The following is a 15,620-nucleotide window of genomic DNA, read 5'->3' on the forward strand; positions in this document are numbered from 1 at the left end:
GGAGGTGACCTGGAAGGAACAGGAGTCTGTCACAGACTCGATTGAGTGCTAGGTTAATTAATAGGGCCCAAGGGTTTTGGAAGAAGAATGTGCTGCTCAGATTTGTTTGGGGTCCGTATAACCTCTGGATGAGAAGTTTGGGGTAGTGATGAAGAAGAGGAATCTTCAGCTCTAGCAAGGCTGACTTCATTTATTCATTATTACTCTACTTGAAAGTGTTGATCACTGGCAGCCCTGGTGCTGAGCAGCTGAATTCCAGTGGGAATTACTTATCTAATGGCCTTTTTCTTTAGCTGTCTCAGCACCTCCTCCTTCCTGTTATTCTCGTTTCCTTTAAATGGCCACTGGGGAAAGAAATATCACACCTGAGAAATACTGAAGTTCAGGAGTTGCTCTGTTCTCTTAGCTGGTATGAAACTGTCACGTGTCTATGGTTGGATTAAATGTGATTGAAATGTTTGCTTGCATGCAACAGGGCCAGTATCTCCTACCTGTTATTAGCATTGTGGGCTTGGAGGAGTCTGGTGTCAACTGCAGATACTGGGGGAAAATGTAGCAGGGAGAGGAGTTTATCTTGACTTCACCAAGGGCAGATCATGCCTGGCCAATCTGATGGCCTTCTACAGTAGTGTGGTGGCATCTGTGGACAACATAAGGGCAACTGATGACATTTACCTGGACTTCTGTAAGGTCAAGTTGCTCATCTTTTGAAAGCTGAGATGGTCCTTCGTACCGCCTAACTTTAAGAGAACTCATAGAGCAAGATGTAGTGGCCCTGGATGTCCACCCACCGGATTGTTTTCACCCGGAGTAATGCTGTAATGTGGCCATGGAGTCACATTTCCCTTTTATATTTGCGAAATGGAGTGTGATTCTTTTTACGGTCTTCTTCTTGTATGCTATTGTTTTGTGGCCTACTTTTATGTTTGGAGTATAACAGAAGCCCTAAATCTATTCCCTACGTACTTTTACAAGAACACGGTGCCTTTTCCTGTGAATCAGATATGCTTTCCTTAGGCAGCACACACACACGGCTCCTTCATAAGCTCGTTCTGCCAAGTCCTCCCTCTGCAAATTACATCTCTGATGGGTCCTTTTGCTGCGGACAAACCCATTAAAAAGACCATCCAGCATTTTCCTTCTTTTGACACAAGCGTATTACAGTATGTCATCTTGTGTCTGCACACAAGGTGGAGATGACTATCTGGCTGCATTTGTCACGGTTATCCTGTGATGAGTTGTCACTTGAAGGTCATTTTAATGTCCGTTCCATTAGAGGCATGTCACTGACGGAAGGTGGTCACAAATCTGTCTGTCTCAAGAAATCTGTAGGTCAACAGGAATGGGGTTAACTGCACATATGGATCATTTTCCAGGTTTTGTCATCGTGTTTTCGTTCCATTTGTTTGCTTGTGTCTGTTACTGGGCTCTGAGCTCCAGCCTCTCCTTTTCTGCTCTTTGTTCTCTTTTCCGTGCTGCTCCCTGCTTGTAGCCCATGTGTTTGTGTTGCTCTGTTGAAACTGAAGAAGTATTTGGCCTCACTGTCTTGTTCACTAATTGGAAGAGTCTTGTTTTCCCCAGAACTGGAAACTATGATTGTTGTATGTTTTCTGGCACCGGTTCTGTGTCACCAGAAAGAGAAATTCAGGTAACTTCCTGGAAGGTCATGTTTGTTGTTGTTTTTAATGCCATTTATTCTGATTTTTAGAGAGGGCGCTAATAATATTAAGAAAGGGGAAAAAAGAAGTCCATAAATAACAGAATAAAATCAGTTTTTTTGTTGTTTTTCCTGGGGCTTTGTCCTGTGGACAGATTCTCTGCTGAGTGATTAATTCTGTGCTCTGATAGTGACCGAAACTCCCCTGCATCCGAGATAAATCCTCTGAATTGTCCTGCAGACCCTCAGGGAAGAGGAGTGCATCTCTCTTGCTCTGTGCTCTTCAGTCTGCACAAGGTATCTAGAAAATGAATGCTGTTGAAAATACGGATGTGCTGTCAGACGTGCTTGAAATTGGCCAATAGATCTAAGTGATGGCTGGGAGGATGAACATCGGGCGGAAGAGTGGTTGACTGCATACGCAGTGCTTCCCTTTGGAGCTACACGTTACAGAAGTGTTTAACTGATGATGATACGTTTGTGCTGAGCCCTGATTTGCTGCTCAGTTCCTTCTGAAAAGAGGACTGATGTGTTTAATTATTAGGCAGAAGTAGGAATACAGAGGCAGTGGGTATTGGTGCTATGGCTGTGCTAAATACTATTAAGTATGTAGTATTTAGCATTTCTGTTGGTGGTGGTGGTCTGTTTGTCCAGAGCTGAGGAATTCTCTCCCAAGGGAAGGGAGCTCTTTTAGAGGTCTAGAGAGGCCTGTGTTCCTCGGGGTACAGGAGAGGCATCTGAGAGCTGGATGGAAAGGTGATGCACACGTTGTTCTGCAGCACTTGGCTGTGTGGGGCTGTAACAGATGTCCCTGCAGGCCAAAGGTGTGAAATGTTTTCTTCAAGAAATACCTTCAGTGTTAACCCTGCTGTTAGGGCTATGGGTAGTATTTGATTTTTTAAAAAGTTATCCCCTTTGGTTGTGGTACCCACATGAAGCCCAAGGGTTGCCTTGGGAAGAGACAGATCCCAGACAGGATGCTCTCTGGGACATGGACAGAGGCTGGGCCTTTGCAGGTCACCTTTCTTAGCGCCGTGTTTCTGTGTGTGTGATGGAAGGGCAGGGAGGAGGGCTGGCAGCTGGGCTCAACGCTGAACTCCGGCCCACTGGGGAGGAGGAGCTCACGTAAACTTGCCTGTTGGGATCTTCTGCTGATAAGTAATGGGGCCAAATATAAATCCAAGATCCATGCTGCTGTTTAAGGGGGGCTCGATGCTGACTTCAGTGGGACCAAGCAGACAGCTGAACGTTTCCACACATCCACTGTTTCTTCCAAAGTCCTGATTTCCAGAGTGAGCTGGTGGGGTGAGCTGATGAATTTGGCCTTTAACGAGTCATTGGACACCCAGTTGCCTCTGTGTCTTCATCTATAAAATGTGGCTTATAGTCTGTTGTGCTGCGGTCTTGCAGGGAAGCTTCATTTTAATATGACGTTTACTCAGAGGAATCAAAGCACTGCACAGGATTTACATCAGTCTTCAGCTGGTGGAGGGAGGGCAGTGGCTTCAGCATGTTTTCAGGGAGTGAAGAATGGTCCTGGACAGTGCTTGTGAAGCCATGAGGTATGTTTGCATGCTGGAGATATGGTGTTAACCAAGCTAAGAAATCAGGCAGAGAGGAATAACGAGTGGATGTGTCTGAGGACTGGTAATAGTGCTAATCCCACCTCCAGGGATGCTCCCAGGTTGGGATTTTTCAGCAGTAAGATTCTCTGGGCTGTTTCATCATACAGATCTGGCTGTTGTATGTATGGGTCTGGAGGATACCGGCATTTCCTATTTGCTTTCAGCTAGCCATAGCTCTCACGTGCCTCCTCCACGAGGTGATAATTACAGGTGTAGGTTGGGAGAAGGCAGATGTAGCATTCATCTGTTCATCCCCTGTGATTCCTGCAGGAATAAACAGTAGTGAGCTGGAATGGCACTCCATGTATGTGCTGTCAGCTGTGGGCGGTTTGCCCCTTCTGTAGTGTCCTATTGAGTTTGTGAATGTTGCAGCAGAGCTGCATTTCTACAATGAATAATTAGGATCTTGAGGAACATACAGCAAAAACGCATGTCATCAAATGAACATAAATCACTTTATGGTGGTTTTAAGTGTGGCTGCTGGTCAGAACTTGCACGTAATTCATTCCTTGACTTGGGCTAGGAGTGATCTAGTTTGTGCTTAGTGTTGCTAAGGTTTGGAAATTCTTTCAATTTATCCCATTTTCAGAGCAGTTTGCCTCAAAACAGTGAATTGGTTTGGATCTCCTCCTGGAAAGTTTGGTAGGGAAATGCTCTCTGCTCTTCTGGAGTAGTGGTCAACTGTATGGAAGAGTATTGCCTTATGAACGTTCAATAGGTCTGTTAAAAACATAAGGTTTAAAGCCTACATCACTTGATTCCTCACCGAGAATTTCTCTCTGGGAAGCAGTATCATCTTTCAATCTAGGCAAGAGTGAGACAATTTCAGGCATCTTCCATCAGCATTCATCATGGGAAAGCTTTGCACTTCGTATGGACCGAGGAATCACAGCAAGGTGAGTTCAGCTTAGAAAGACCATTCCTTTACAACAGGAAATAGAGTGCTTTTGTGTAGCTGCCTTCACTGAAACGTCAGAACCTCTGAAGTGAAGATAAGTTGTTCAGTCAATCAGGTCATACGTAGCTAGCTTGACTCTATGGCATGGATGTCTACCATACCTATGATGCAGACATCTCTGTCTCTTGCAGTGTGATTTAAATGAAGCTTTTTAAAGATCAGAAGGATTGGATAAGTAGTGCAATGCAAGGAAAGCAATGGTACTTTCCTTGGGCCTGACCCAAGAACATTTTCAGCAATCCCATTTTTAATGTAACTATTGCAAAAGACACACAGTGGTGGCTGTTTTACAAAATACTGCCAATATGCCAACTCAGGCTAGTAGAGGAAGTGTAGAAACTTACCATCTTTTTGCATTCTAAACTTCTCCCATGTTGAATTGTAATTGCTTAAGTTCAGATTCCTTCTTTGTATTTACAAACAGCTTGGAGGCCAAACAGCTCCCGAAATAAGTGAAACAACAGTCACAGTGGATTGCCATGACCATGAAACTTGCATTGGTCAGTATAAATCCTCTCTTACCTCTTTATGCTGAACATATTGAGCTGCTGGTAAAAATCAGTAATTTCCTCTTTAAAAAAACATTAACTGATACAATGGCCATGTTCACAGCATTTGAAATCGTTACTCTTAAGACTGTTCTGAATGCTGGCAGGAAGATAGGAGTCTCAGATTTGTACTGTCTTCATTTCCTCTACAGATTACAGTCTGTACAAGACTGAAACTGTACTGGATAAGCTGTTTTCTGTAGCAAGAGATGGACGCCCTATAGTGCTAGTGTTGGACAGTAAAGAAACAAAGATGTATGCTGACACATTTCCAAAATGCCTTACCTTAGCATCTCTGCACTTTTTACTCATATGCTTAACGCAAACTTTTCCTCCTTCCTTTCAGTATCTTTGAAGTACTGTCTGTGTTATGAGTTGCCAGCACAGGGGTACGTGCTTATTCTGCTTGCTGAGAGGCTGCGTGTCAAAAACCACTTCAGGTCACTTCAGCTTTTGTAGAGTAAGGAGCTTTTTTTTTTGCATTGCTTAATGATTGCTGTTTTTGAAAGCCAGACTACTGAGAAGTGACTTGATTCTGCAGAATGAGGAAACAGCCACGTAACCTAATTTTACAAGGAACAGCTGTGGGCAAGATAGCACTCTTAGGCTTTGTTTTGATGTGTTTATTTGTTTAAACAAGTGGTCTTAAAGCTACTCTGTGTTCCATAGCTCAGGCCTCTCTAGCCACAGTGATTGAACTGCCACACGCTGTTGTAGGCATTGAGGGGAAAAAAGCTTTTTTCAAAGGTCATTTTAGGCAGCATTTCTTTGCAGTGCCCAACAGAATTGCAGTGAAGTTCACCAGGCAGCCAACAGTGTAAGAGGTCGCTAATCTTTTCTTTTACTCAAAGAAAATGGTGTTTTTTCCTACATCAAGCCAGAACAACTGCAGTTGAGTGTCCCTAATTTTTTAAGGGAAGAGATCAGCACAAAGCCCATAAAACCAGCTAGTTGTAACTTGGGCTGAGCTGTTAGAAGGGAGGCTTACATACCACTGTGTTCTGGTGACTTGTAAGTTCTTTACAGAACTAGCTAACAGTCCTGTGGTAGACCATCTATTATTATACTTAATATATTAAAAGATGAGCATACAAACATACATAGCATATGGTCTACATCTCTTTCTCCAGAGTTGTTTTTTTTTTTAAAAGAAAACTGATCAGACAGTTCCCACGAAGGCAGATATAAGCCTTCCCTTAAAGTTCTATTCTAGTGCTTTTTTTTTTTGTAACCTTGAGAAAGTGCTCCTTCTGTGTAGTGAAAGCAGCATAGAACCTCTATTGCAGCCATCTGTAAAAGACAACAGGTGACTTTGCTCAAGGAGATGTAAGTGTTGCAGAACTATTACCACTGGCATAGCTGAGACATGGTCTTTATGGTGCAGGTGCAGTACAGACTCCCTCTCCAAAAAGCAGTGGGCCCTTCCCTCAGATTATTTTATCTAAATAGGAGTTCTTCTAGGCAGAAGAAAGTTTACACCTACCCCTGGTAGCAGCAAAGACGAGGAATTAGAATCTACTTGATTTTGCATTGTTAGTGACATAATTTTGGTTCACTTTTGAGTATCATGTTCTCTGTACCCATTTTTTTTCCCATCTCTCCTGTGTGGCATCAGCAGACTCTATAGTTCTCTCTATCCTGCTTATTTACTGAGCCCAAGTACACATGCATTATGTTCACTTCGACAAATATATCCAGCAGATTTTAAACACTTTATTTAATAAAAGTTAAACATACAAAACTGAAATTAACACACTTTGTATTCATAAAAATCACCTTCTCCCATTATAGGGAAAACTTCTTTCTATGCATGGATTCTAAACTACCAGTTGTAGAGTTTAGCTTGAGTTGTGACTCAGGTAACTGATGGACATCTCCACCAATCAGTGCATCAACAATTGCTGACGTGACCTGATCTAGGTAACAAATTACAAAATGAGCTACATTAACATAATATACAGGGAAATAACGGTCAGGGTTAATGAACAAGATGCACCCTTGAATCATTTAATGGGGGAACAGCTGATGTACTCTTGTCCATTAACTCAGCCCTAGATTTTACAAAAATAATATCTACATTGTATACAGGGCTACCCATTAAGATCTTTGAACACATTACGGATTCAGAGATGGCACCACTACCGTAAGTGGGAGACAAATAACAGAAGAAAGGCAAATCACATGAAATACAAAAAAGCAAGAGCTTTTACACGTGGCTTCCTGAATAGAACTGAAGGGGGCTCAGCAGCACTGTAATACAGCTGAAGTTACAATGAACACTAGGGCCAGTCAGTTATTTACGGACAGAAACTTGAGACTAACCTTCACTCACTCACAACTAAGTGGGATCTAGGCATTCATACCTGCTATGCTTCAGTACTACTTTACAAGATGGAGGCAGCCCAGACGCACGATGTTACTGTCTGCTCAAGGTCTGTGACCATACCATCAAAACTCCTAAGTTTGAAAACTGCGAGAGGGGAGGTGATGACATTTCCAAAGCATAACCGTCTAGAGTTCTCCCACTTCTAATCCCTGGGGCAAGGGGGCATTGCTTTAAGTACAGTTCTGGTCTTTGAAACTGAAGTCTCTTCCTAAGTTGTTCTGGTTACGTTTCAATAACTTCCTGTTAAAATCTGATGACTGTTAGAGGAAAAAAAAATCTACTTAACTTTTTGGACTGGAATTGAAGTCCAGATTTATTGTTTCTAGCATATGAATCATACTTAGTAAGAAAAATCACAACAGCCCTGTTCTGCCCTCATTCACAGCTGTACAAATCTATCTGCAGTGGATTTGTAAGGGAGTAATTTAGAACCTCCCTTGTAATTCCACATGACTTGCATGCTACGATGGAATCTTTCTCCCAGTGCTGCAGCAGCTCTGTAACACTAAGCTTGTCATTGAGGCCAGCAGACAGCACTGTGACTACAGAAATGAGGGAGGCTTTATAGGTGCCATTTTTATACCACCACTTTTCTTAAGGAAAAAAAAACCAAACATTAGTATCCATACTAATGGAAGAGTACATATATCCAAATGGAAGATTCTGGAGATCAAACTTCCAGGTAACTACTGCTTTTAGCATAAAAGGTAGCAGCAGTTTATGAAAGCATTTACCCGCAGAACGTATTTTAATGCAACTACCAAAAAAAAAAAAAAGAGGGGAGTCAAATCAATAGTTGGAAATTTAAGGCTCATATCAGCTGAAGCCAAAGTGATGGTGACAAAATGGACTACTTGCTATGTGCCAACAAATAATTTACTTTTAGAAAAATATAATGATAAAAAGATAAGTGAAAAGCCCTGCAGAGATGAAGTTCGACCTTTTTCCCCTGCTACTGAGGCATCAAATGCCTGACGTTATATTTAGAGGTATCTTGATACTGTGTCATAGGTTTGTCTGCAATTCCACATGTTCCAACTCCAACTTTGCCAGTTACACTCTCTGGGGAAGCAAAAATACTCCGCTTTACCTGCAAATGAAACAGAAAACAGCATTTCTGAATGATGACTGATGCGCTTTTAGGAATAGGCAACCATTACTATTTGAAGCGTTTCAGAATCCTCAACCTCCTACTCTATATGCAAGCATGCTTTCTAAAGGCTAACTCACCTCTGACAGTACCAGCAGAAGAGACAGGGCTGGGCTGGAATACGCTGGATGTGATCTTTGCCCTTGCAGCCTCAGGTAAGACAATAATTAATACAATTCAACAGAGATCACCTTATGAGGAAGGTAAGTGCTCACAAGGGAGAATTCAGATTAGCACCATGTCTAGCAGCTCTCTTGGTTGAGCCATGACACAAATTTAAGCAAAGCTTCAGGATGTCCTTGCTAACTTTTCTGCAATGTGCTTACTAGTTCACAGCAATTACTTACTGCCATGTGTGCTGCATTATAAACATAAGAGGGCTTTGTTGCTTTGGATAGGCCTCAGGATCTTAACTCCAACAAATGCTGCATTGCAACTCATAGTGAGCCCAGTTCTTCGAGGTAAGTGCAAGCTCAGCCTCATAAGAACACCTCAAAGTCATTCAGTGCAAAACTAGGCCTTGAAAGTACAAAATAACCAAGTGTGCATTTCAAGTAAGTCACAGGTGAACAAACTACCTTTAAAAATGCCTTCTTCCCCTCTCCCAGGTTACTGCATAGAATTCTGTGATCTTTAACTGTTGAAATATAGACAAAAAGCAAACAAACCTGGCCTTTTTTGTTTTTAGAATATGCTCTGTTGTTGAACTGTTGCCATTTGACTTTCTGGTCCTCTCGTTCCTGTTCAAGTTCTTTAATTCTCTGAGCTTTTTTCAAAGCTTTTTTCTTTTTATACTCCCGTTGCTGAGCTATCATCTCTTTTCTGGAAGAAAGGAAAAAAAGAGATCCTTTATGTTTGTGTCTCTGTCTTTATATTCATAGAGTATCCTGTAAGAAACTAAAACCTCTCTAAGAGAAGGGCATGCACAACAGTTTTTCTTAAGTAAATAGATAAAACAAAGCTTGTAAATGATGTCAAATCCTGGGAGGAAAAAATTCTCTCCACGCTGAAGTGTTACAATGCTCCTTTATGTATTTTGGGCATAATCATAATGACCACCTGATTAAGACCATACCAAATGCAGCAACCCATAGAACTCCAGGCAGTTTATTTCCAGAACTGAAAATGTATCTACTGGCACTTCTACATTTCAGAAGCATGAAGTGTTTGGAAAATTTAACTGGCTTATTTGAGTGAAAAGTCAAAACTTCTCTGAAGGATTAAAACACTCATGCTAACCACTACTGGGCAGGGGTGGAAACAAAGGAGCACAACTTATTTCATTGAAGATAAGGAAGTTCACATGTATTTATATGCCAAAACAATGTCCCTCAGAGTGACCCTGTAGGGTTCAAGTTCTGAAACTGTACTCCCTTTTTTCCCCAAAGGCTTTCAAACCTGAGAAGTACCTTTTATACTTTCCTTTGTTAGGCACAGTAGGCTACTGAGTAAAGCACATCTCCCCAGTGATGGGATCAACAGAGAGACAGAGGCAGGAGCTTTGCAGTGATAAGTGTACTGAGTTGTGAGCCAGGTAACAAATCTGAGAGCAGCCTGCAGCGGACCTGGGCTGTTAGCCTATCCGCATACATATTTGGTATCTTGAGATGGCATAATATGAGTAAAAGAGTCTTGTGTTATCTTAGCGGGATACGTAACATACAATGCCAGCCACAATCTGTTGAACGTTGTATGCCACGCTGACTTATGATCCTTTTTAACAAATATGTGAATGTAGTGGTGAAAAAAAATGCTAAGATTCTACATTAGCCAATTCTCATAGCTGGGGGGAGATGGGAAGCAAAGTAGCTTTCAGACTTAGGCCTGTATATTACTTACTTGGACATGGGTTTGTTGCCACTGTCCTCTTTTGCTTTTCTTCCCTCTTCCACAGGCTTGAGGTTGAACAGCGGTGTAACTTCAGCATTCCCATATCCAGCAAAAGTGACTGCAGCTGTTCCATTCTCCTCATCTATTTCTTCAATCTCAGCTTCATAACACCTGTAAAGATATCATGGCTGTAAGCATGTGAGTAAAGGTTTAATACTCAGCCCATCAACATCTACACTGTCAGCCAGCTAACAGCATTAAGTAAAAATAATTTGCAAATATCAGCCTTCATTTTCAGGGACAACACAAATCACACCAAGAGGTTCTTAAGGCCAAAAGGACACAAGTACAAAGATTAGGTTCTGTTGTATTTGACCTTAAGCATGAAGAAGCAATGGTCTCAGCAGTTATCAAGACTAATGATTAATGCCTGGGCAATCTAATCAGAAATCTTGATTTTGTTTCTAATTCTGGCAGGTCACAGGACTGGAAAAAGCCCCAACAAGATACAGTATTCAAAGAGTACAGCTTTCAGGGAATTTAGTGAGACGTTTTGGAACGCGGTAGCTTATGATTATAAAGATTTGGTCCCATTTTCTTCCATATGAAAGAGTTGAGAAAACCTCAAGCACTAAAAATATTTCTTCTCCAACACTTACAAAGTTTCAGAAATGAGGAAGTCAGAATAAACTGGTTTGGTTCCCAGAACTTGAAACGCTCGTGCAGTGGAGACTAAATCCAAAAATTCTACAGCTACTTTACACAGTCGGTTACCTCACAGCCAAAAAATAACTTTTTCAGTTAAAAACTAATTTCCAATCATTCACACAAATTGAGATATAGCAAGCATTTTTTCTTGATACTGATCAATTACAAATACGTGAATATGATATTATGAATCATATAGCCGGAAACCTTTATGAAACACTGACAAAGTCAATTAATGAGAGCCTGCCATTTATTACATTAATAAATGGTCATTTACCAGTGCTACTCTGCTTGTATAAGGTTAGTAACAAACAGGGCATTTCTAGGAAATGACCCCACAGCTCTTTGCTTTTTATCTACAGTACTGATCTTTATTAAAAGGGTACCATGAGAGCTAATCCTGTAGTTCTTCCCCAGTTTCTTTTTGCTTATTAGTTGCCCTAGGGGCAGTTCAAGCTGAATGAAAGTCTCTTACCATGGAACTATTTCATGTAACGGTTAGAGAAGTTTTCTACACTTACTGTCCATCTTCACTCCATATTGCCATACACCTATCCCCAACCTTCCAGGAGTGGCTGGGAAGAGCAGAAGCAGAACTGTCAGAACTTGCAAGAGTTTCTGAAGGTTGCGTAGAAAGGAGATCTTTGGTCAGTTCTATCACTTCCTGCAAAAGACAAAAATAACACAAAGAATAATTTGTCAAGTCCTGTTGCCATCCATATTTTAAAATTCACTCATTGCATACCTACAAAAAGGACGTGTGGGCTTCACTGTATCTCAGTAAAGATCCCCATGCCTTCCATAACACTTTAAAAAGTCACCTATTATTTGTATACAGTTCCATTCTAGAGGAATTGTTTATCCACAGACATAAGGACTCGGCTAAACAGCCTCAAGAGAAAGAGATCAAAGAAAAGAATCATGGTGTGATTTTCTGTATACATGGCTGCATGTTTTTGTATACCTGCTGTACATAACTACTACTGTTCTGTCTAGCCAGCAGTTAATTCCATCCCTTCCACACTGGGACTAGCTGACTATTTTATATACAGCCATTATAAAATACACAGCTATAATTGCAGCAAAGCTAAGTAATCAAACGCTTTGCAGTTTATTCAGAAACAGGTGGATTGGCTGAACTGATGCACTCGAAGCCATTGTGGAAGAGTGCTTTCTTGGGCTGCCACTCAGTAAAGCCCTCTCTTTTCTAAAAAGCATTCTGATGCATATTAAAGAAATAGATTTCTTTCAGTCACTTCAGGTGTTCCTTTTTCTCCACATTCAGTGACCTCAGGATTTCAGGTCAGGCATTCCCTTACTAATCCAGCAAGTTTTTGGTTGGTTTTAGGTCACGTGCTTAACAAATTACTCCACTTCCTTTACCCACTATTCATTCAGATAGGAGCATGCAGCCAGCCCCCTCCCTAACCTTCCTCCCCATATTATATTCTTATTCTCCAACACTAAGACCACTGATTTCGACTAGAAATAAAAAACAGGAGCCAGAATCTAAAAGAACATTTGAACTTCCTGTGTAAGTGAAGGGAACTCTGCAGTCACAAACCATTTTTCACACCTTAGAGGTATCACAGCATGAAACATGGACGCTCATCCAACTAACAGGAAATATATCAGCTAAAGGACAGTTACAGATAAACAATATTCATCTGAGAGTCAGTGGAGCCTCAATTTTCCTCACAGCTTCACAGCTCGCTTCAGCTGTGGACTTAAGAAGACTTAGCTCAGGAAAAGGTGGTGAGGAAGCTATTCTTTGTTCCTCAAGAACATAAAGGATCATAAGCAGTTCCCAAATAGCAGGTTAACACAACATACCCTTCTGTGCACTTTTATCTGATAACCTATAGAACCAGAATGAACGTCCTGTTTCTTTGTTGCAGTTGTTAATGCGTTAATTTATCAGCACCTTTCTAACAGAAGCTCTCTTCTTTGTTTTAAGGACTTGCTTGTTTCTAAATTTAACAGTAATCACAGTGGGTAGCAACCATAAGCACAATGACATGCTGAAATTTACTTCTATTTAACTTTGGTCTCTATCTTCTGTAACATTATAGCTGAACCAGCACTGACTCTGGAGTTACCTAGTTTGAGAGAGCTCATCAGAAAATACGGTATCAACATAGTTTTTCCTTCCAGGTGAAAAATGCCAAACTAGTAATCAACATACAGTAGCTATATTCTGAAAATCAAGAGGCATAGTTTGAAATGGGTGTCATCTCAGCATGTCAAATACATGTAAATTGAGTACCAGCATTTCAGCTATGCATGCTCCCAGTGTGATACAGAAGTGTTGACTTGTTCTTGCCACATTCGTTGGTGGTTTATTATAGAACTCAAAATGGGAGTAGCTGAAAACCAGTCTACCAGGAATTCTTCAGATCTGATGAAGTCATTTAAACATCCAGCAAAAAATAGGAAACTTTTGGTAAAAGTCTTCATGAGATGGTTCTGTACAGTCCTTAAGGGAACAGCTCATGCAGTGAAAGTTTTTGAACAACAGACAACCACAGCAGCTTAGTCCAGCCAAGTGAGCTGAGCAGCAGGGCGGGCTGCTGTATCTCTGTGGCACAGAAGTGTGACCTGCAGGGAATTCCAGTGAGAGTTTGTCAGGGTCTTTCCTCACCAACTGCTTTCTAAAAACTCAGGCAGAACTTTATATTCTAGAGTGCAGCATCTGCTAACATCATCTCCAACTACAGAAGATGATGGCTGTCATCAATTCTACTTCATGCAAAATGCAAAGTTTGTTGCTTTGCTGTGTGGACAATGTCCAAAGAAGCCCTTCAGTGAAACAAAAGGCAAAGAGCAAAGCATTTATAGAAGTTTCTTGTAATATTTATTTTAATCCCGTTAATCAGGAATAAGCTCAGTATACAAAAGGCAGTAGTGCATCTCTATTTAAAACGTAAAAGGATCTTTCAATTTCACAGTAAGTCTTTCTGAACAAAAGACTGAACAAAAGAAGAGCTACACAGTCAGGACACAACTCACTGAACCCCTTTTTACAATTGCTTGGTTGACATATTAAGTCTGCAAAACATTGTCTATGTCATTTGCAAGGTGGAACATATGAATAGCAAACCTTTTGGGGACGAAAGTGTAAACATCTTCCCCATTCTGTGCAGAAAGCTTTTATAAAAAAGACTGCAAGTTGTCCTTTCACATCAGTGATCTCTGCATATCAAAGCCGAGGTCGTGTTGGTATCGGAAATATCATCCCATATGGGTTTTGCTGTGCATTTTAAAAATATAAAAATATACACATGCTTTTAACAGCGTACAACAAAGGACATTAAGATGATCTGTTAAGTGCCCTGTGGGCACCAAGCCTTTATAATTTAAAAGGAATTCTAAAGATCACTGACTCGAGGCACTGCTCGTATCTTGGTCGATGCATCGTTCTTAGTGCTGCTTTTCCGTACAGAACAGCAGTTACTCAGTTTTGTACTGGGCAGTTTTAGGCATCTTAAAATGTCATCGTGTTAAAGCAATCCACAACAGAAAGGAGGCAGCACCCTGCACTCTCATGTGAGATTAGAACAGTACTACTGTTTTCTTATGTGCCAATGTAACTTTATATACACAAGAATCTAAAAGCCCATTTATCAACATAAAATTAGCTGGTGGTCTTTCTGGCACTGAACAGTCCCCTAAGCACAGAAATGGTTTTAGCTTTTTACAGGGCGGTACGTTCAAGCATTTAAAGAAACTGCAGGTGGCAAATGGACACATCTGTCTTCCTTTCTTACATAAGGCTTAGCCCAACGGAGGGTTAGATGTACAAGGAGTGCAGAAATACACTCTGAAGTTTACATCATTGCAAATCCACGTAATGAACACACAGATCCTAGATCAAGGATTTGACAACTCAAGAACAGGCAAAATGGAGTACTGTTAAGCCCACCCATTAGGCTTCAGGGTGGCAAAAGTAACCTGAGGTGATGGCATCCTTTAACCAATGTAATTTTGTAATGCTTAGGAAACTTTGTTGCTATTCTTTCCCCCCTAAGCCAACCCTACCATCATTCCAACAAGTTATGAGAAATTAGTAAACCTACCAAGCCAGTATTTCAGTTGCCATGCAGACGTCTAGGAAAGGTGAAAAAACCACCAAATACCCATGGGCTGCTCCCACCCTCTCACCTGTAAGTCCTTCTTTAGCTTTAACAAGTCCTCATTGTCAGCGTTCCCAGACAAGGCCGCCTCGACCTGCTGGAGCTGGGCCTTGTAGCTGGCTAACTGCTTGGCCAGGTCTTCCGACATCTGCGGGAAACGCACAGCTCAGCACACGGACAACACAACACCGGGCGCGCAGCTTCTTAACCTGCAGTGAGAACTGCTGAAGAGATGACAGCCTGCGCCGGCCCGCTGCGTCGCGCTCGGGGCGAGGCCGATCCCTCCCCCCTGCGAGGCCCGGCCGCGCTGTCCCGCCTGGGTCGCGCGGGGAAGACAGGGCCGGCACGCAGGCCTAGGCCCGGGCCCGAGCGCGGGCTGCCTCCCAGGGGGTAGCGGGAGGCCGCGAGGCGGCAAGGAAGGACCGAGAGGGACCGAGCAGCCGCTTCTCACCTCGGCGGGCGCTGTGGGGCCCGAGGGCCGGGCCGGGGGCGCCGCGCTGGGAGCCGTCAGACCGCTGCCGCCCGATCGCCGGAGCCGCGGGCCGTACTACGGGGAGAGACGGGAAGTGGGAGGAGCCGAGGGCCAACGCGCGCCGGCCCTCGCGAGAGCGACCTCCCTGGTCAC

The 15,620-nt window shown here is 42.2% G+C and overlaps 1 protein-coding gene across 1 annotated transcript; it reads right to left on the reverse strand.

Annotated features, from left to right (window-relative positions):
• Window positions 1-6,481: 6,481 nt before the first annotated feature.
• SMNDC1 (survival motor neuron domain containing 1) lies at window positions 6,482-15,559 on the reverse strand. Its single transcript, XM_421753.8, has 6 exons — window positions 15,447-15,559; window positions 15,024-15,143; window positions 11,384-11,526; window positions 10,164-10,325; window positions 8,993-9,146; window positions 6,482-8,264 (listed from the first exon to the last, which is right to left on the reverse strand). Exons 2-6 carry the CDS (start codon window positions 15,141-15,143, stop codon window positions 8,127-8,129), a joined length of 717 nt encoding a protein of 238 aa, XP_421753.2. The 5' UTR covers window positions 15,447-15,559; the 3' UTR covers window positions 6,482-8,126.
• Between the last annotated feature and the right edge of the window lie 61 nt (window positions 15,560-15,620).

This window comes from Gallus gallus, chromosome 6, assembly GCF_016699485.2.
Source record: "Gallus gallus isolate bGalGal1 chromosome 6, bGalGal1.mat.broiler.GRCg7b, whole genome shotgun sequence".
Lineage (NCBI taxonomy): Eukaryota > Metazoa > Chordata > Aves > Galliformes > Phasianidae > Gallus > Gallus gallus.